Source organism: Solea solea, chromosome 15, assembly GCF_958295425.1.
Source record: "Solea solea chromosome 15, fSolSol10.1, whole genome shotgun sequence".
Taxonomy (NCBI): domain Eukaryota; kingdom Metazoa; phylum Chordata; class Actinopteri; order Pleuronectiformes; family Soleidae; genus Solea; species Solea solea.
The window spans coordinates 6,545,510-6,566,763 of record NC_081148.1 but is presented as its reverse complement, the minus strand read 5'-3'; the positions used below and the strand labels follow the sequence as shown (position 1 = coordinate 6,566,763).

The window sequence follows — 21,254 nt, the reverse complement described above, 5'->3', positions numbered from 1 at the left end:
CAATGTCTGACCTCGGAGGAAACCCAGAACTCGCGCCGTCTATTAAAACACATGAACTGCTCAACTGGAGGGCGATCAGAGGTGATCAGACATGACCATTGAGCTTGAACACACACACACACGGGGGATTTTCTCACAGACTTTAAATACTATGCCATTCTCACCTCTGCAATGTACGTTTGTTGTCTACACAGACACTGTTGAACCTTTAATCAGTAATGATTTAATACTATAGCCACAGAGTTCTAGAAATAATTGAAATCCATTCTCAAACAACAAAAAACACAGTATGTTGGGTTGAGTGACATTTATTTTGGAGTCAAAAACAGTCAAAAAACTTGAATCACATCCTCACCATCATTATCTTCACATAATGTGTTTGTTATTTGTACAAGGGAAAAGAAACATCTGGATGTTTAATCCATGCCAACATCCCTTACAAGTCTCTGGTGAAAACAGACAGAGTTTAAATGGAGCACCACCTTCTGAGAGCAACCACATTGCACAGCAAAACAATTTACAATGCAAATTGTGAATAAATAAGTCTAAGCCTGTGTGTCAAGAGGCTTTTACCCTGAGCCTGGCACAAACTCCCTGTAAGATTTGGGAGCTCCAACATCTGGAAATTCAGTATGAGCATCCATATTTTGTCTCAAAAGTCTCAAACCTGTGATACATAATGTTATTATTGTGGAGAAAAAGTTCATCTTGCAGAAATTATTATTTGGTAATACAATACGTGTTGCTCATACTACTAAGAATCTTTACTTTGACTTTAAGATACTAAGGTACCTGCACTGGTGAGTAAAGTCATCACTTATGTGCAATTGTCACATCTTAGTCCTTTAGGGGACTGATCATTTGAACTCTGGTCAGCAGCAGTTTACAGCATACAAGCAGGGAGAAAAATGGGAAGACGAGGAGATGATCACAGTGTGTGAATACAATTACTTTTAATCTTCTCGGTGCAACAGAGAGGGAATGACAGACAAGAATGTACAAGATGAAATAATACACAAACAGACAGGGGTATTCTCAGTCCTTCAAGAGCTCTTGCCCTCAAAGTAGGACTGTTCAACACGTCTGCAGAACGACAGCAGGTTGCTGTTGCTCTTGATCCTCTCTGCCAGCTCAGTGCTGGTCAGTCTGGTTGTCAGTATAGTGAAAAGGTGACCAAACACCAACGCATCCAGCTCTGTGGGCCTGCGACAAACACAGAAACACACCCAATTTTTATTCAACATGAAGTTATTAAGAGTATTTAAAATATTGTTTATCACCTGTGGTAGAAACGTGTACCAATAATGGAAGGATTTTAAAGATCTCTGCTTATAAAACATTGGACATGTTCTTCAAGGAGACAGTTAAAAGATCAGAAGATCAGGATGTCATGATACAATTCCACCACCAGGTGGTGCTAATATGCATTCTGTTTCAGTTGCCTCCAAACATTTTAGTCCTTTTTGGCTATCAATATGCAATCATGTTGCTGTCTTGTCACTGAGTTTCAATGATAAATGAATTCTTCAAAAAGATAACACCATGGACATGCCTTCCAATTTTACATAATTTTTCTTTTATGTGTACTATAGCATCAATCTCATTGAAGTGTATCATTAATTACGCCACAATTATGTTGGATTTGAGCTGTAATCTGTAAGACTTCACTCAAACAAAGCATTATCTATAACATTAAGCATAACCAGTTAATGCCTAACCTCAGCCAGTTTTGGTATCCATGAGGACTACTGGTCCTGACAAGGTCAGTGTGTATGCCAGAAAGGGTCCTTAAGAAGTAACAAATACAAGCACACACATAAAAAGAGAACGAGGTAGATACGTACTGTTTATTAAAGAAGTATGGTTGTGTTCCCAGCCTTTGAGAGAGAGCCTGACAGCATTGACTCACATCTTCATAAACCTGAAAAACATGAGCAGAAAAAAATCTTTTTGTGAATTTTTTGCCAATATTTTATGAAACTAAATAAAAACAAAATCAAAAGTGTCTATGAAAACCTAAAAAAAAAAAATAATAACAATTTAAATGTCCATTCCTATGTGGTTTCTAACCTGCTCCAGGGTTTTCTTTCCCCAGCCAATGGCGTTCATCTTCCTGCGAACCTCCAACTGCTTCTGATAGGCGAGGATGTTATTCAGAGGCCACGAGTAAGGACTGCTGTATCGAGGGCGGGAAATCTACACAAAACAAGACTGTGTGATTAACAGGTAACGCATGACTTCTGAACATATTAAATAGTGTATTGAACACACCTCATTAGCTGTGGCATCATCACACCACTGAATGTACAGCTGAAGACAGGAGAGAGGAACAATTAAAGATTGGTTCATATTATCCTGAAATATTGATATCTTTTTTGTGTTATTGTTCCAATACTACTCTATAATCCATGACCTGTGCATGTGCGTGTGTGTATTTGTCTACCTCAGCAGTAAGCAGCATGTTGTTGACCAATTCCATGTATGCTTTCATTTCAGCTCTTTGAATATCGTCCAAACCATCGCTCAGAGAATGACCCTGAAAAGTCCCGACACACAAAGACAGATGAGTTCTCCTCCAAACCTGAATGCATTATAATCTCTGCTACACAAAGAGGCAAGTGATGTGAATTCATTTTATGGTAATCCAAGAAAATGACTTCTATATTCAGGCAGTGAGCAATCCAGTCACAATATCAATGACAGTTTTTGTGGTTCTCACCTTTGCTTTGGTGAACTGCACGATTGGCCCAAGTTCAGACACCACCTGGTTCCCTACATGGATAAAGGGGATTTTACCTGCAGAGAGAGACAGTAACAAAGAAGCAAAGAAAGGCAGGCAATTTAAAATCATTACACTCACTTTCACACCTATAGTCTCATGTTTTCTAAAAAAAAAAGCTAAATATCAATTTCCAAATCACTAAAATGAATGAATATAAATATCTTAGGCATTCCTATGAACATACTTCAACACTCAAATGTGTCAATAAATTAAGCTATTTTAAGCTAATTAAGCAACTAACCAGAGGGTGACATGTATTCAGCATTTGCTCGGCAAACCACCTGCACTGGTAAACCACACATCCTGAGGTAGGCCTGCACAAGAGGGGGAAAAAGAAGCAAGATCATGAAATTGACAACAATGTGATGCAATTAAAATAGTAATGAGGGTTTGATTGATTAAGCCATCTATAAAACAGCATAAACCTTCATAAAGTGCTATATAATGCCAACACACACATAAAATACACTGATAGAACTGTCAATTCTCCATGATGCTTGGAACAAACAACCTGCCAAGCATCTTGAAAACTGTGAGCAAGTGACCTCAGGTGAAGTGTTATGAATAATTAATTATTTGTTTTTATTTTTACTGCACTTTGTATGCAATTAATACTAATCATGGTAGTGAGTTACCCTCACTTGACTCTCAGTGGCCTAAAACCTTTACAATGTTTTGAGTATAAAGATGTGTTTAACTCAAATGCACTTAAACAGGACTTCACCTGGACAGCGAGAGATGAGGCACAGTCTGACAGTAGAATTTGATCCTCTGAAAATTAAACAACAATGAATAAATGCTGCAAACAACTACATAAAAAGAGGCAATTCATTCACCATTGTGTCACCATGTCACACTTACCCCTCAAGGGCTGGTACAAGGTTGCATTTTCAGGCCAAGGCTCAGCAGCTGTCAATGTCAACACACACGAATTAAAAACACACCTATGATTAACTGTTGACTTACAAACAGGTACAGACATATTTTATATCATTGTAACTAGCCCGGTGTTATTCACAAATTAAAATAAACCAATTCACTGTAGAGGTCAATAATTCAGTACGGAAAGAAAACACGATTTATCGCGTTAAAATGCAGGTATGTCCCTTTAATTTCTACAAATCACGCGCAGATTCCAAAATGGCACTTTGTTTGTCCTCTCATCCAGAGGACAGCTGCTCGAATCTGCAGCCCGTGTTTGTAGTTGAATTCCACATAATTAAGCAACATTTCCTTGGACTAAATGTGATGGTTGTCACTTAACAACAGACGGCATTCCTCTGAACAGGTTTGTATTTCTAACACGAGTCTTTTAGCGGCGCTGTTTCTATGAAGATGTGTAGGACAAACGTCAGGGGTGTTAGCTGGTTGGCTAAAAGGTAGACAGGCTAAATAAACAACAACAGAAGCACCGGGCAAAGTCAGCGCGTTCTTTACCCGCCATCTGCGACACGAAGGCCTCTGCCGCGAGAGACATTGTGCTGATGTGATATCCTAAGGACTGCACAGCGGTTATGATGCGAGTTCAGATCAGATCCACAGCAAGTTTAAGGGCAAGTGCTTCTTCTGCTCGCAGAGCGACCGGTCCTGCACGATTAAACGTCCGTGTAGAAACGGAGCCCGAGCGGACTTTAGTTCCCGTGTTGGTGAACTGCTGTGTTTTCATTTACCAATGCGCTACTTAAATACTTTACAAAGTGTGTAAGAGTAAAATATACGCACATATAGTCTTATATAGATAGACATATATATATATATATATAGATAGATAGATAGATAGATAGATAGATAGATAGATTAAATTGGGCGAAAAGCAAATGCGTTCATAATATAATGTTTACTGCCATGTCTGTAACACGTGATATTGTGTTGCACGGCTATCTCCATTATACGTGTTTGATAACTTAATTTACGCATATACTTCTTTAGTTGTGTTTACTTTGTTTAATAAATGGATGAATAAATAAATAAATAAATAAATAAAGCGAGCCATCTTTGCTCCTATGGTCTATGACTGGAGACTGATGCTGTTTTTTTTGTCTCTTTCAGGCTGCGGTACTTCGTTCAACCAGTTGGGGGCATCACTGCTTTACCGCGGTCAGACTGTAAAGAGGCAGGTAGGTTTGAGGGCGCAAACACACACACACACACACACACATATGCATCCCTGTAACTGTATAATATTGAATGCCTGTGAACAGACATAAAAGAGACTATTTAAATGGTATAACCAGACGTTTGCATAGTTGGCAATTTTAGTACACGCTCTACCGCCAGTTTTATTGGCTACTTTGAAGATATATGGACAGAATAGAGAACCGAGAATTAAGGATTTATAGTTGGACATTTACTGTGGCTGTGCTGTGGAGCTGCAGAGCAAAACAAGTAAAGCAGCCATCTTTCCCCGTCTGTTTTTTTGGTGTATATTTTCAAGTTGCAGACACACACTGTCCCTTTAGAGGCCTTGCAGTTGGTATGAGTGGTCATCTTTGTGGATGATTGGTTGCGCAACATCAGACACGCTATGCCTTTCCTGCACATTTAACCACGTCTCGGCCGGAAGCCACCAATTAATGGCTTCCTTTTACATCCTACACACATACACACACAGGTTAAATGAGGAGCTGTACCGCTGTCTATTCAATCTATGCCTTCCATGTGTGATCTTACTAAAAGCTATGCACTGTGTTATTTTGACATTTTTACATTCAATCAATCTTTATTTATCAAGCACTTTTCATGAAGAGTGTATCACAAAGTGCATCACATAATCCTCCACCCTCAGCCCATCCCGGCGACTTCACAGGAAAAAAAACACATGATACGTATCCGTTTATCCCGTGTTAACTTCACGGCAGCCCTTCTGTCAACCTCGCAGACGGATGGCTCTCAACACTGGGACATTCGGCTACGATGTCTCTGTCTTGGCTGCAGACCCTGTAGCTGTAGCCGCTGATGATAAAATGTCCAGGATCGCAGTTTATCTGCGGGAATAATTCAGAGCACATTGTAAAAAACCTCCCATGGGGAGAAAATGGTCGTTTAAGTAGCGCCTCAGTTCAAGCTGCACGCACGGGGGATTTGTCTTAAATGATAAGTCTAACATAGATCGTGTGTAGGCTACAAGACAGAGGTTCACTCCGAAAACCACCTTTAGCCTGTTCCTGTATGAAGAAACGCTCAGTGGATGACGATTCAATCCTTTGTTTGAGCTGAAGATGTGTGTGTGCGCGTGTGTGTGTGAGAGAGAGAGTGTGTGTGTGTGTGTGTGTGTGTGTGTGTACTTGTATTTGTTGCCTCTTTAGGACCTATTCTGTAAGGGCCAATAGGACTCATGGAGACCAAAATCTGGTTTTAGCCTAATTTCTGAGTTTCTGGTTATGTTTGGAGCTTAGATTTGAATTGTGGTCAGGTTACGGAATGAACTGGTTATGTAAACTCTTAATTTAGGCTGTATATAGACTGTTTATAGTGTCCTAAAAAATAGTGTGTGTGCGCGTGTGTGTGTGTGAGAGAGAGAGAGAGAATTTCAGAGCATTTTTACTTTTTATTAAAAACATTTGCACATATAAACTTTTTTTTATTCACAAACATTTTTGTATTTTTTTTTTATCCAAAAAAACGAACGCGTACAAAAGGACAGAGACGATGTTTGCTACAGGAATAAAATATGTATCTAAATGATACAAAAATAAAAGTAAGTACTGGCGTATAAGCTAAAATACAAATCAATAGCATATTAAACTGGAATCAAACAGAGAACACACTCTTTGAAAATGCAACGTTGCCCTTATTCAAAGAGATTTAATTAAAGAAGAAAACAAACTCTCGGTGCTGGTTTAAACTAGAACATTTCAGAAAGTTGTACATGTTAAAAACCCTGTAACCCTGAGAACATATGTCGGACCTACAGTCACTATCGTACATGTAATAAACCTGTATATCCAATTTGGCTGTGTTTAAGTCGATTCTATAGAACAAATAGATGTGACTGCTCCCCTAAAACACTTGTTTACCTTATGGAAATAGAAATCTGAATATGGCTACTTGTCCTAATTAATGCTTTGTTCTCGAAGCTTCTCTATATGTACAAAATAAAAGCTAAAAACGTTATTGTCCAACCAATCTGCAGGTCAGCATTTTGGTGTTTCTGGTCATTTTTTTGTTATTTCTTTTCGCCTTCTGTGGAGACAACATTTTGGTAATGTGCATATTCATAAGTTAGTCTATTTTATCTTTAAGGTATCTATTATTTAAAAAAAAAACAAAAAACAACAACCCTGTATTATATTTACCCTGTCGAAATAAAACCCTGTTTTCTCCAAAAGACACAATCTACCTTCATTCACCGCAGATGGAGAGAGTTTGGTTAGACACCATGCCTCCGTGTGCTGTTTGTGTCTAAACTTGAAACACTTTATTTAATTGCACCAGGAATGTCAGACCATTAACAACTTCCTTTAATCATTTACTACGAGCAGGAACATAATAATAATTTGACTGTATTAATAATAATTTGGTTTTCTGACTTTCAATATACTAAAGGGTTAATTGATTAACTGAGGGGAAAAATAACTGATAATAAAATAGGTTAATCATTAATTGCAGACTCAAGTGAAAGAACCAACGACTTTCTCTTAATGAATTAAATCTGTACAGTAGAAAAATAAAACAAATCGGAGGCAAAAATACACTGACGTGTTTTAAAGCCTTTGCTGGTCTATGGATGGACGCTTTCAAAGCAGTTAGGAATTGTTTCAGGACCAGTGAGCTTGGATGAATGAATTCAACATCAGTTTTGGTGGGTGAAGGTGCTAAAATGGCTGACTCAAGCGGCCAAACAGGCTTTTTTTACACAGTTATCACCGCCTTCAGGACACTGCTGCTGCTGCTGCTGCTACTGCTACTACTACTGCTGCTGCTGCTGACGCTGCTGTCACTGCCGCTGTTGTTGTTGCTGCTGCTGCTGTTGTTGTTGTTGTTGTCGTCCGTTGCTCTCTTGTTTTTGCTCCTTCCTTTGGTATTGGGCAGCTTGTTGTCCTTCTTCCAGCGCATGCGCCGGTTCTGGAACCACACCTTTACCTGGCGCTCGGACAGGCAGAGCGTGTGGGCCACCTCCACGCGGCGGCGGCGCGTGAGGTAACGGCTGAAGTGGAACTCTTTCTCGAGCTCCAGCACCTGCTGGCGCGTGTAGGCCGTCCGCAGCCGCTTTGGCTCTGGTCCCACGTGGTTTGGATTAACTATATGGACAAAATAAACGAATAAATAAAGACATAGGCAAATATTAAAGTAAAATATATAGATTCAAATATACAAAATGACCTGGTTTAATTAATATACGCTATTCGCTAAATTTAAATATTTAGAATGAATAATTAACGCATTTGAATATCAATGACAGTTTTTTTTTCTCAAATTGTGAATTGACTGGGAAGAGATCCAAGAAACAATTTTACTCTTAACTTTTTTGATGAACTGCACTCACACTCACACACACACACACACACACACACACACACGGAGAGAGACACACGCACACATAAAAACAAAGCAACACACACACATTCACGGCGAGAGAAACACACACACACACACACACACACACACACACCATGGCAGGGCCATAAAACTTTATAGGGGCTGTAATTCTCTCTGACTCTCACTAAGCTCATAAATTACTCGACAACAAAAAATGGTCCTCACAAATGGACAAAAGAAAGAAAGAAAGAAAGAAAGAAAAGAATGAAAATAAAAGGAAAGAAAGAAAGGAAAGAAAAGAAAAGAAAGAAAGAAAGAAATAAATAATGCCAGTTGCAGATAAAAACATAAACGAGAGAAAATTGTCAGACTTGGACAAAGTGATGTGATGGAGATATGAAACGCAGAGAGAAGGATGGAGGATGAAGAAGATGACAATCTTGAGGCTGTATCTCTCACCGTGAGCGATGTGCACTTTCTTCATCCACGGGTAGACAACAATAGGCGGCTTGTCTTTGCTCTGGCAGGCCGTTCTCCTCTGCACCTGAACGGGCTTCGCACAGGTCATCCAGGTCTGGCACTGCAGGTCACCCACAGGGAACCTGTCCTTCCTGGAGGCGTCTGTCTCTCTGAATCCGGGGAAAGGCGCATCCTGGTGCTGCGAGATCTCCTCGCCATCCTCCCGGTGCTGACCCTGCAATGAGTGTTGATAACCGGTTTGTTGTGGTGTGTATGGAGGCGGAGGGGGCTGCATGGGTTGGAAGCCCCTTCCATAACTGCCACTGTCCTGAGGGTTGTTATAATACCCCCCTTGGTCACTAAAATTACTGTAATCTTCTTCACAAGGCGGGAACTGCGGCTCAGCATATTTACAGCTCACCACGTAGGACTCCATGATTGATTTATAGCGAAGCTGGTAGGAGAATACTAATTTTTCTTTCTCTCCCCTCTCTGTGTCTCTTTTTCCCCCTCTGGCACCAAGCCATCCTGCGGCTGTCAAATAGACGGACGGCCGCACGGGCCACGTGACCCTTCTGCCAGCCAATCAGAAGCGGCACTTTGGGTTGTTTATGTCAGACGTAATGGGATAATTTGACGGAAGGGGGGGCGAAGTGTTCATTATGGGACTAATGAAGATTTGCCTTAGTGGGAAAATAGTTTGAAATAGATGTTTGTGGACTTATAAAATAAGGTAAAGAATTAAAGAGTGCTGGATATCTAATCCTGTCGCTTGATGTGCACACTCCCCACCCCCTCACACACCTATTGAAAAGGCAGGGACTGTAGATTTATGACTCTGGGCTGACTGACTTTTACCCCCACAGATGGCCGGAGCTGAAAAATTAATCTCGGCCATATTGACGGACCGCGGGGCCATATTTGGCCTTGTGGACAGTCAAAGGACGGACAACAAAACGTGGCCGGTCAGAAAGGCCTCTGATAAAAGAATGGGAATAAAAGGTTCCCAGACAGTGACTAGTAGTTGGCTTTGTTCGTGCTGGGGTCAGCCCGAGGTGCCCCGTTCACCACCAACAACTCTGCTTAGAAAAGGATCGAAAAATGCATCACTGGGCTTAAAAAATGATTCCAGAGAGAGAAAAATGCGACAGGTCTAAAGAAAAAAAATGAAGGCAAATTATGTTGGGATGCAAAATCGAAAAGGGGTGAAAGAGATTAATGTGCTAAATATAAGCCCCCACACGAAGATAACATCATATTAAAACGATGCGGCTATTCCGCGCGCGCCGCGCGAGTGAATATTTTGTCTTTCATTAAAATGAAATCGTTTCTGTCGAAAATGCAAAATCACAAATGCCAAGTTTCGCAACAAATCATCTTTGCGCCGAGGAATACGCCATAAATCTGAGTTAGATCCACGAGGATTTTATGAGTTTTCCCTCTGAGGCTGCAGCTGCACTCTAAGGATGCTGAAGGTCTGATGCTCAGCCAAAACCTCTTAACAACTCCTGTGATGCAGCCGTACCATTACTTCTGACTTACTTATCCTGTAATGATGCTCTAATAAAGAGCGTGAGGGGAGTAAATGCTTTTGCTTGGCTGGGGATTTAAAGGCACCCATGTGCAGGTTTGCAGGAGATTTTGTCATGGCTGACAGAGTCTAAGTGAGCTAGAGATTATCTATGCTTAATCTGTCAGATTGTATGACTCATTTGTTGAGACTAGTTAACAATGATTGACAGAAAAAGTCTTACTTTGTGTCATTTTTGTCACATTGTGGTAGTATACCATTTAATAATACAGCTTTTTTTCCCCCCTTTGGATTCTTATTATACTCAAAGAAAGCTACATTTAAATTAAGGAGGATGCTCCGCCTTGTATACTTTATTTCCCACTCCTATTTTCTATCAGGCAATAAATCAGTGTTCATGAATATTTGTTTCCATTTGAATGGGCTGCAGAAGTGATGTAGCTCTGGTAAATCCTATATTTCATTTTGATTAGGAATCGCAGGCTTCCCTGTGTTGTGTTGTGTTGTTGTTGTGTGCTTGTGATGCAGATTTCACTACAAAGTTGTTTGTGTAAGTGTATAATGTAGCTAGCTTTAGCCTTTAGGGCAAGGGTTGTGCTTTAACAAAGTCTGCCATTCTGCACCACCATGTTCCTACAACAGCACAAACAGACATTTTGAAGTTGAGAGCAGCTCCACTTTTATGCATAAACCAACAAACAAGAACAACATCTGTTGTGAGTGACAGTTGAATATCTGTTTTTTTTATTGTTGAAATGTGTGACCATGTTGTTATGCTGCCTTCTTGGCCATGTTTTTGTTTCAATGAGGCTTTTTCCCTGGTTAAATAAAAGACAGATAGTCAGTGACATCTGGATTTGGAGCTCCAGACGTCATGTGACTCACTTTGCTCGCACCACCATGCTGGCAGGAAAAGCCTCGTGAAAAATTGAAAGGCACCAGTGCCAGTTTCCAGCTTTAAGAGTTCACTGTGCACAGAGATTGAGCGATATATCACACAACCTGACACACTGACTATATCTGATCTTCACAGTACCCTGGGGTGCTTTTCACGAATATATGGAAACAGCCGGAGTGGACGTTATTCCAGACCTACAGCGTTACAACATGCTCAACTTTCTGATAAGACTTAACATGGTGAACTGACAGTTTGTACATGCACCTTTGGCGAAGCAAACAGCACAGTGTTCAGTGTTTTTCCCCTTCACCTTCCGTGGACTTTGATGGATGGTTAGTCATCGCCCATAGACTCCCCTAGAACCCAATCTGTGACTGAGGCAGCTCCACACACATTCGGTTCTACAGGGTATATATAGGCGACGGCTGACTTCACGGCTGGCTGCTGATGACTTCTTTTGGTCGTTGACGGAGATTTACACTCGCGTGTTCTCACTCTCGGAGCTTATTTGTCTTTGAAGACACTTGTGTCTCTACCTCGACATAATTACAGTATCCAACATCACTATTCATCCCGGCCCCTCGTTTTTTAAGAGGTGCATGTTTCCTTGTTCAACATGTGATGCATCAGTGTCACTGTATGATTTATTGAAACCATTAATGCTTCTGTATAGCACGTAGCTCTTTTTTTGCATCAATAACTCATTATGGGCATTGCACATTAATTCTGATACATATGTGCAATTACTGCATGTAATTGAGTCTATCATCTAAATGGCTGCGTGTATACTATTTTAACAGAGCACCGTGGATGAGGTGGATGTCCAGTTGTGAAATCTGCATCAAATCTGTTGTGTGTAGCACATCAGAAGTGATATGCAGAGTAAAGCAGGTACTAGATGTGCAGCTCAATGAAATATGGCCAGCATTATCAACACAGAGTGTCAGAGGCATCAGCTATGATGTCACAGCTACGTTCTCATTTGTTAGAAATCAGAAATACTGCAATAAACTGAGCAAACTTACTATCAATCTCTATACTGCTTGACCACTTTATTATACCCCATTCCCACACGGTCAAAAAACCCATTAACCTTCATTGGGAATGTGTTTAATCAGCATTCAGTCCTGTGTCACATGACTCTGCAATGCAAACGTACAGTTTTTTTTTTAACAAGAGTTCTCAGTTCAGCTCATACTGACGGTTGGACTCCATTATATAGAATTGTGTTCCTTTCCACCTCATTAGAAAAACATCAGAAACACGTCTCTTTGTAATGCAACCCAGTTCAACTCCACTGCAAATCACAGCCTCGTAAATACACAGTTAAAACACGACATTCACAGAGAGTGACATTGCATTTCTTTTTATCTTTGTTAAAGGTGGAATTTATGGCGTATACCTGCTGCATTGGAGTGCATTAGATTTTACAGGTGTGCCTAATCAGTGAGGGGCACACATCCGTGTCACTACACGATGGTAAAAATGTCACTGGTGTAAATAAAATTGTAAGAAACTGTTAAGGAGAAAAACCTGAATTAGCATTAAAATGTCAACACACTTTGATGACTGACGGGGAAATAAAAACAGTTTACAGGCCTCAGCAGTCTTTAAATACGAGTCTTTCAGTAGTCGTGTGGGCTTTATGTGGATGGAACAGGACGCCTTCAAGGCAACTGGTCACCTGCCAAAAGTGCTGGTAAACAAGCTACCAGTCGCAGTGCAGGCGTGATGTGAATGTTTAATGGTGAATAATGGGAGGATTCTTGAATTCTTGATTCTTAATCAGGTCCTGCTGAAACACACTGATGATGGTCTACAGCTCCCATAGAGGTTTATAATGCTGCCATCAGTGAAGCTAGTTACAGATTCTGAAGATTCTGAATCAGACAGCAATGAAAGGCACCTATTTAATGATATCATTTGGCTTCATATCACCTTTTATGTCTGATACCGATATCATAACTGAGACAGTTGATAGTACTGATAGGAGTGACACTGATACGTTTTATATCTTTCAAACTACTAAACTGTACATTTGTGTTTATGCATTTAGCAAATTAAGCTTCAGCTGTGTAACAAATATTTTACATTTTTTAGATTTTTACAATCTCACGTTTCTTTTTTCCAATATCTGATCCACTGATTTGACCTGTATTGGACTGCACTGACAATTAGCAGGTCATCATTAAAACAACAATAGGTATTCATTTCTGATTGGTTACACATTAAATAAATGGGCTAAATTATATGTATATGTATATGTATATATATGTGTATATGTATGTGTGTATATATATATATATATGTGTATATATATATATATATATATATATATATATATATATATATACATATATATATACATACATATACACATATATATGTATATATATGATGTATTGATTTTCATCCTCAATCAATGTCAAGGCAACATTTTCCTCATCTTTTTCCATGCCACCATTATTCACACACTCTAATTTGTTAAACGCACTGTTTACGGTTGCTTGCAACATAATGCACAAGGAAGATGTGTGTATTTACTATAAATGTTACATTTCTGTTTCCATTCTTGCCCTGCAGTGCTCTGCAGTGTTCTGGCAGAGACTCATTTTTTTGGTTGTTTACATTTACTAAGTTCCCATGGCCATTTGAGTGAGTGGCTGGTGAAAACTCTGCTCTGAACCATTTGTTCATGAAGTTAAAAAGCCTCAGTTTGCATGGAGGGAGAGGAGCTTTACGTGGAGGGGACGGTGAACACAAAAAAGCATTTAAGATCTGAGCTAAACATTGATTTTTTTGTCTGACATCACTGATTCATTTGAATAATGAAGGTGTAGTATTTAGAGCATCTTTCTACACATGCTGAAAAATACAAATGTCAAAGTGTCTATTCAGTTCAGGACTATTAATCCAAGTAGAAAGAAGAGGACTTTGACCTAAAACTTTCATTTTTCACAATTATTCCTGCTGAAATTCTTCTGCTAAATGGGGTTTGAGAGCTGGAGTCATTAGCTCGCACCTTTTGAATGGGATTCTGCTCTGAACTTTAGTGGACGCCTTTTAGAGGCAACACCAACAACAGGAGTGATGTTTCGCTTTTTGAAAGAGCATTCTTCTTTTAAGAATGTAGCCTAGCTGCCGTCAGGTCGTCAGAGGGTCAATCAGAATCATTGACCGCTGCTTCACCGTTTCATTAGTCCTGGAGCTGGACAGGGCCACGCAGGGGCTCGAGCTGGGGACCATACAGAGTTCACGCGGACTGCGGGAGTCGCGAGCCCATTGTTCCAGCGGTTTCTCCCTCTCCGAGATGATTGTTGTGCAAAGCCAATGGCCAGTGCGAAATTAAAGGGGCTGAGAGCGACAAAACAGGGCTCTTTTTCAGATATTATACGTGTGATGTGTTGTTTTTCTTCGTTTTCCTTTGTTGAATCGCCTCTCAAACTTCAATTTATTAATGTTTTTTTTTTGTTTTTTTTAAATATAAGGTTTTATTATTATATTGAATTCATTCATTTGCATGTAGACCACGTTCTTTCTTCTGCATCTCTCTGCCAGACACATACTCACTCATGTCGTATACACATTTTATTACCTTTCTTTTTTATTAATATTAAATTAATTGAAATCAATTCTCTTCTCGTCCCAGGTTGGGTTTGTCATATAAAGCCATTCAAATGTGTCTTTTCTCTCGGGGGTCGTTTCACTTTTTCATCTTAGACAGGCTGACCGCCGGCTCACCCCTCCGCCCCCGGCCTTCTGCCGGGTCAAAGCCGAGCTGAGAGCAGCTTTAACCCGGTTTAGACATTAACTTCGACCTCAAGCCCCTTCATGGGAACCCGCATGCACCGTCACGGACTGACCGGTCACTATACGAGCACGTGGACACTGCGATCTCTGACCGCAGTGTTTTGAAAATAAAATTGAAATCAAAACAATTGAATACAAATTTAAGATTGTGGAATATTATAATGTCTTATGCCCAACGCTACTGAACTTTTGCGCACAAATGTATTCATCTGAATAATCACAATGACATAGACTAATTTCATATTATATAGGAAACTACACGTAATTTTCAAGTATTATTTTCTCACCATAAAATCGAAAGTAATGCAGTAGAGTAGGAAACACATTTATACTTTTAAACTACGAACATTACAAAACAAACCCGGCACAGATGTGAGCAGCTGTGTAAGAAAAAAATACGTGGACTTTTCTGAGTCGCCTTTATCTAGAACATTAAAATAATAATATTGCTATAGTTTTTATTTCTCCTTTCGAGTCACAACCTAACATTCAGACGTCTGTACTAATAAAGCCCAAACTACCTGCTTTATACGAAATAAATATTTTTGTAACGTATAAATCCTGTGCCGCTGTGTTTTTAACCAGTCAAGTTAAATGCGATGAGGTTGTTTTAAAAGATTGATGCCACCGTTTTAATCTGCCAAGCAGTTACGGAGCAGAGTGTCCAGCTGCGACTATAATCATAATAAAAAAAGACTTTCTCTTTGTCATAAAACTGTTGCTGTATCGTTCTGTGTCTGCTCGCCTCTGTTTATAGGCCGCATAAAGAGGGAGCCTCGGTTTTATCAGAGGGAGCTGTAACCTTAGTGCCATAACTCTTCATAACTCAGACATTGTTTACATATACACACAAAGCGCTCTCCATCTGTGTGTATAACAATCTCCACTGTGCCGTGTGTAAACCTAACGAAACGTTTTACTGATCACCTGAACACCTACAAAGAATTATTATTACTTTTATTGTAATAATATTATAATTAAAAGGTTTAGTTAGTGACAAAACCAGCCTATATTGTGTGCTAAAAATCTAAATATCATCTTAATTTAGAAAATGTGTCGTCAAATAGGAACACACACATACTAAGGGGCGCGCGCATACTTCCAAGGGCTTTCTTTACATAAAAAAAAAAACAGACGCCTTTTCAAAAAATTAAATCAACATTGTACTGATTTTTGCTTTACAAATAAATGAAGTTATATAGGTTATTTTAATTTTAATTAATTAAATTGAAATATCCCTGCACCTGGTAAGACTCTCATCTTGTATTAAATAGTTGTGATTATGAAGACAATAATTTAAGTTAACAAAATTAACAATTAACTATCTTAACAAAACATTTAAAAAAAGCCAGCAGCAACAAAATAAGAAATTGTATTTAAACCTGTGTTAAGTCTTACCCCCAAATGAGCCTTGACTTTGAGCAGATGTGATTGAAAATGCTGCCACTGTCATGTAAAAGATCAACAATATTAGTTTAAGTGCATTTTCACTGAATCAATAATCTGCAGAAATGTAATTAGAACAAATGTGTACTGGACTACAGGTGAATTTCTGGACCCATCACACCAAGAGGCCCTTGGGCGGTCCCCGGACCATCGCTTTAAGTCTGGGTCCACTCCTCCCCACACCACCACCACCACCACACCTGGCCCCCCTCGCTCCTAACTGTCATAACTTCATATCTGTGCCAAATATGAAATCATCACACACTTACTTGTTCTGGCCTGATCTCGCGTGAAGACACGACCGTTCGTTACAGTAAAATCCCGTTGGAGCGGATGGAGGCTGATTACTGCAGGCGCGTCCGTTGTTTCTCTCAGCGACACAAAGAGCATTCTGTTGATTTCGGACAAATATCAGCTACCAATCCCATCTGGCCGCCTGTCGGCTATTCTCTCTGAGTTATATTTTGGGGCTTGTCAAACCACCGGCAATAAAACACACTTTATTACCGTCACGTGCTCAGCTTTTTTTTTTTCCTCTACTCCCACGCGGGTTCATAAATTATTAGGTGCTGCACCAAGAGCCACTTTATTCGATAATGGCGCCAAAGAAAAACACACCCTTTAAGCTCTGGATTGTCTTTCGTTGAAGATTGCTTTATGTGATCGAATGCATGTGTTTAAATCAAACAATTGGAATGATCGCAGCTTCTTTTTCTGCTTTTATTCTGCAATTCTCAATGTTATTTCTATTTTTTATGATTCCTTTAGGATTTTTTTTTTTATCTTTTCTGTAACTGGAGTATCTTTGGTTGCTATAATAATTAAGGACAGACATTAAATAAAGTGTATGCGTAATAGCACTCGGCCTATAGTTTTTGTGCGTAAAACGGTGAGACTGTGTGACGCTGTCAGCCAGTCGTGTTGCTTTTCACGGCGCTGCTTTCCTCCTAAACAAGCAGGAGACTACACGCAGTTTGCATTTTTCCGGATGTTTCTGGAATGCTGTTTGGAGCATTTGTTTCCTGCTTTGATTTCCGTAAAAGGGGAGCAATAAAACCATAAACGGGCTCTGTGAAAACACTCTGTGTCTGTGTGTGTGTGTGTCTGTGTGTGTGTTTGTGTGGCTGTGTGTCAAACTGGACACCGCTTTGCTTGCTTTAGCAGCTCTACGCCTGCTGTGAACATTCAAGTGTCAAAATAATCTATTTCACCAAAAACCTGTACATCCTAAAATATTTTAAATATTTCAAATGATCATTTAAAAACAAACAAACAAAAAACATACATTGGCTGATTATAATAATGAAGAACACCTTTTAGAATTAAACACATGATTAAAAAAAGAAGCTTTGGTCTACAATAATAATTCTTAAATTGCAATTGTAATAAAAAAACGTTTTCTTGTCTGTCTGTAACCAACGTTTAACCTTCATTTATTCATGCTGGTTAAGAATAAATACTGCAAAGAAGCCAAATTGTTCCAGAATCCAGTGTAAAACCATCCTAACTTTACTTAAGAAAATATCACCGCTGTGTTTTTGTTTGAAAAAAACACAACCCACAAGCCTCTGGAAGCCATTATTTATGGCTTCTTGGCTTGGCGTCCTGCCCAATAACGCCTCCTAGCTGCTGTAGGCGGGAATCACGTCCAGGTCTAATAAAAATTAAAAAAACTATCCGGGGACAGCAGAGGGGATGAAGTCACTGCACTGATTTGAAATGTATTCAGGGAGACGGAAAGAAGAGAGAATCCCCTCACCTTCCAGGCTGAATGGAGCTCAGAGTAAATGGTGTCGTTACTACATGATTCGTCTCTGAGGCTATAGCGCCATCCAGTGTTCACAAGAGACACAACCGTGAATAGAGGCAGACATGAGTACATTATATCCATCCTTCCATCCATCTTCTACCGCTTTATCCTCCACAGGAGGGTCTATCTATATTAAAATTTACACATTTTAGTTATTTGTGACACATTATGTGTCACTACTAAACCACGCAAATATGAGTCCAGAAACAATGTAATCGTTTTGGGGTTTTTTGTTTTGTTTTTCACATTTCTTAAATGAATCCAGAGAGTTGTAGCTCTCGAAGGATTCTGTGAAAGGTAGAATATTCTTGTCACATCTGCAGTGTGCGCCACAGCTGTGCAGGCCTGACGCCTTAACCTGACCGATAGCACCCTCTAGTGGCTCATAGCAACAACTGCACTCTGTTATAGAAAATGTAAAAAAAAAAAAAAAAGATTGTTTAACCATTGCACCAATGAAAATGTAAAAAATGTGCTGCAAAAAGTGCTGAAACATGCTTATTGTATCTCATACAACACTGTTCATTGATGCTATGTAAAACAGGGTCATTACTAAATAGATCAATTATTTGTTCAAAAAACTGTTTTTCCTTTTTATATATCTGATGATAATGACCACAGTCCTGAAGCGATGAGACTTCTGGACAATTAGTGCAAAGGTTAACATGAAAGGTTAACCAGACAGACAAGCCTTTAGAACAACAACGATCATCTATCCTTAAATTCTGTTTAGTTTTTATTCTGTGCCTGTGTGATTTAATAGATTCCATCAAGTGATGTTAGTAAAAATCAGTCTCTTTTAGCTTTTAGGACAAACCTGCAGGATGTTTTCTTCTTTTCTTCTTCTTCTTCTTCATAGGCGTCCAGATGAACCTGAGGTGTCCTGTGTGAGAGACAGAGGGACATGTTGTTTTGTCTGTTTCTGTCTTTATTCTTGTCCATCTCCCTGTCTCTGTTTTTGTCTCTTGTGTGACTTTCTGTCTGTGTCAAGCTTTAATTTAATGTTTTCTCTCATTCTCTTCATTCTCTGCATCACTGTCTTCCACATCTCCCTTTGTCTCTTTGCCCCCCCCCCCCCCCCCCCCCTCCACACACACACACACACACACACACTCAGAATCCCTGCCGCATTGCAGTAGGTTGTAAATACTGAGTGCCAGCTGAGTTCGACTGAGCAGCCCCAGTGAAATACTGTCTTTGTCTCCCTCTTTCCCTCACACCCCGCCTGCTGCTGCCCTCTTGGGAAATATAAAAAAGAAGAGAGAAAGAAATGTAAAATTCAAAACAGGGAGAAAATACTGTGTTTCAGCCTCTTTGTCTCTGTCTGACACTGAGGCTGCCCTCCATAAAAAAAGCACGTCAATGAAAACAAAAACCATGGAGGAGAGGATTTCTCCTGTCTCTTTCTGTCCATCTGTCCAAGTAAAAGCAGAGCAGAGACAGATAATGTCTCCTGAGAGGACAGACAAAAAAAAGGATCAGCAGCTTTTATTTTCTTTCACATTAAGACACACTAACCTATACTTTCATTTTATCTTATTGCTCAATGAACCTCAGGGCTACGCTTTCCTTCAACTTGCATGAGTTAAATTCTTCATGCGTGTGTTTAAACACTGAAGGACCTTTCATTTGTCCTCAGGCCTGTGATGGTGATCACACATAATTGTCTTATTGAATCACAAAAAATGTACTGCTCTTGTTTTTCTGCTTAATTATAAGCCTTTTACCAGGAACCTTGTGCTTTGTGTTTGGAGCATTTCACACTCAACACACACACACACACATACACATATACCTGTTTCTAACTATTCATGATGGATTTGTGTTTGCATTTTTTTTAATCTAACCCTTAAACAGACACACAGCAGTGCAGACACAATGGAGCCTATATTTATACATAATGCATGATTACAGTTACAAATCCTGACGTCATACGATTCACAGTTAAAAAAAAGCCTCCGTTAATCTATTATTCAACGTGGAGATTAAACCCCATCGATCCACGGACATTAATAACACCCCAATCCCAGCATATTCACACACACACACACACACACACACACGCAGCAGTGATTGGCTGTCACCTTATACGTGACTGTTGGTGCAGTTGACATGTTCGGTGCTGGTACCTGATAATATGGGCAGTCTGCTGGACTCCATGTCCCTCTGCAGCATCCTGTTTTCAACTGAAAACAACATGGAAACAAAATATCAGCACAAAAAACACAAAACAAATCCCACACAGACACGATCGAAAAGACACAATTTTTCCCCTTGTGAACACTTTTTTCATAGCTTGTCGATAATACATTTTAGTTTGTCTAGGATGTGACTCAAATGTGTTACTTTGAACTGTTCTTTAAGGTTTAACACTAAATATTTGAACGAATAAATATTAGCATTACATTTTTTTTTGTTCATGGATGGAGAAACTAGAGAGAGAGAGATGAGGATTTGTTTACCGTACATGGAGGCGCGCGCGGGTGCCGATGAGCCCTTCTGTGCTACCGAGAGCGCGCGACTTGAGGCTGGCCGTGAGGGTATCCACTGTGCGCGCACACATGACCGTTAGCGGCCAATGGCGAGCTGTGTAGGCTCATAAAATGGTTTTATGGCCTGTGTACGTGCGGGTGTGTGTGTGTGTGTGTGTATGTGTGTGTGTGTGTGTGTGTCGTCAGAAAGGGAATTTATGGCAGCTGCACTCAAGAGAACGCTGTATTTCCAAATAAATAAACACATACACGTTTGCACAGCTATTCTTGTGAGGACACTGCATTGAATTCGATTCAATTGAACACCATATACAAAGTGTTGTCCCTAACCTTCACTATAACCAGTTAAGGCTTTATCCTAACCTTAACCTAATCACAATTTAAATAGTGTCCCTAAACAAGACCTATAACCAGTTCCTCAGAAATAAGGTTCTGCCCTATTAGGACCAGATTTTGGTCTTCTTGAGGATATTGGACCTGACAAGGTCAGTGTTTACGCCAGAAAAGTTCTCTCTGCTCTCTCTCTCTCTCTCTCTCAAACACACACA

At 39.8% G+C, this 21,254-nt stretch overlaps 2 protein-coding genes and 1 long non-coding RNA gene across 3 annotated transcripts; all 3 read right to left on the bottom strand.

Annotated features, from left to right (window-relative positions):
- Window positions 1-292: 292 nt before the first annotated feature.
- mtx2 (metaxin 2) lies at window positions 293-4,392 on the bottom strand. The gene is made up of 10 exons (XM_058650837.1): window positions 4,220-4,392; window positions 3,644-3,691; window positions 3,507-3,553; window positions 3,024-3,096; window positions 2,720-2,796; window positions 2,444-2,536; window positions 2,272-2,310; window positions 2,071-2,196; window positions 1,845-1,921; window positions 293-1,203 (listed from the first exon to the last, which is right to left on the bottom strand). The coding sequence occupies exons 1-10, from the start codon at window positions 4,257-4,259 to the stop codon at window positions 1,044-1,046; spliced, it is 780 nt and encodes a 259-aa protein (XP_058506820.1). The 5' UTR covers window positions 4,260-4,392; the 3' UTR covers window positions 293-1,043.
- A 1,938-nt stretch (window positions 4,393-6,330) lies between these two features.
- Window positions 6,331-9,365, bottom strand: LOC131473559 (homeobox protein Hox-D4b-like). The gene is made up of 2 exons (XM_058650836.1): window positions 8,720-9,365; window positions 6,331-8,022 (listed from the first exon to the last, which is right to left on the bottom strand). Exons 1-2 carry the CDS (start codon window positions 9,153-9,155, stop codon window positions 7,634-7,636), a joined length of 825 nt encoding a protein of 274 aa, XP_058506819.1. The 5' UTR covers window positions 9,156-9,365; the 3' UTR covers window positions 6,331-7,633.
- Window positions 9,366-16,355: 6,990 nt separating this feature from the next.
- On the bottom strand, window positions 16,356-20,763 carry LOC131473561 (uncharacterized). Its single transcript, XR_009242186.1, has 5 exons — window positions 20,677-20,763; window positions 20,344-20,400; window positions 19,032-19,097; window positions 16,674-16,795; window positions 16,356-16,404 (listed from the first exon to the last, which is right to left on the bottom strand). It is a non-coding gene; the product is annotated as an uncharacterized LOC131473561 (long non-coding RNA).
- Between the last annotated feature and the right edge of the window lie 491 nt (window positions 20,764-21,254).

Bases quoted from the DNA above. Each gene is read 5' to 3' on its own strand.
- mtx2 (XM_058650837.1), bottom strand. From the start codon at position 4,259: ATGTCTCTCGCGGCAGAGGCCTTCGTGTCGCAGATGGCGG. The intron at 3,692-4,219 runs GTAAAGAACGCG...TGACATTGACAG, and splicing joins CTTCGTGTCGCAGATGGCGG to CTGCTGAGCCTTGGCCTGAA. The intron at 2,797-3,023 runs GTTAGTTGCTTA...CTCTCTCTGCAG, and splicing joins TGAATACATGTCACCCTCTG to GTAAAATCCCCTTTATCCAT.
- LOC131473559 (XM_058650836.1), bottom strand. From the start codon at position 9,155: ATGGAGTCCTACGTGGTGAGCTGTAAATATGCTGAGCCGCAGTTCCCG. The intron at 8,023-8,719 runs GTGAGAGATACA...TTGTCCATATAG, and splicing joins GAAAGTGCACATCGCTCACG to TTAATCCAAACCACGTGGGA.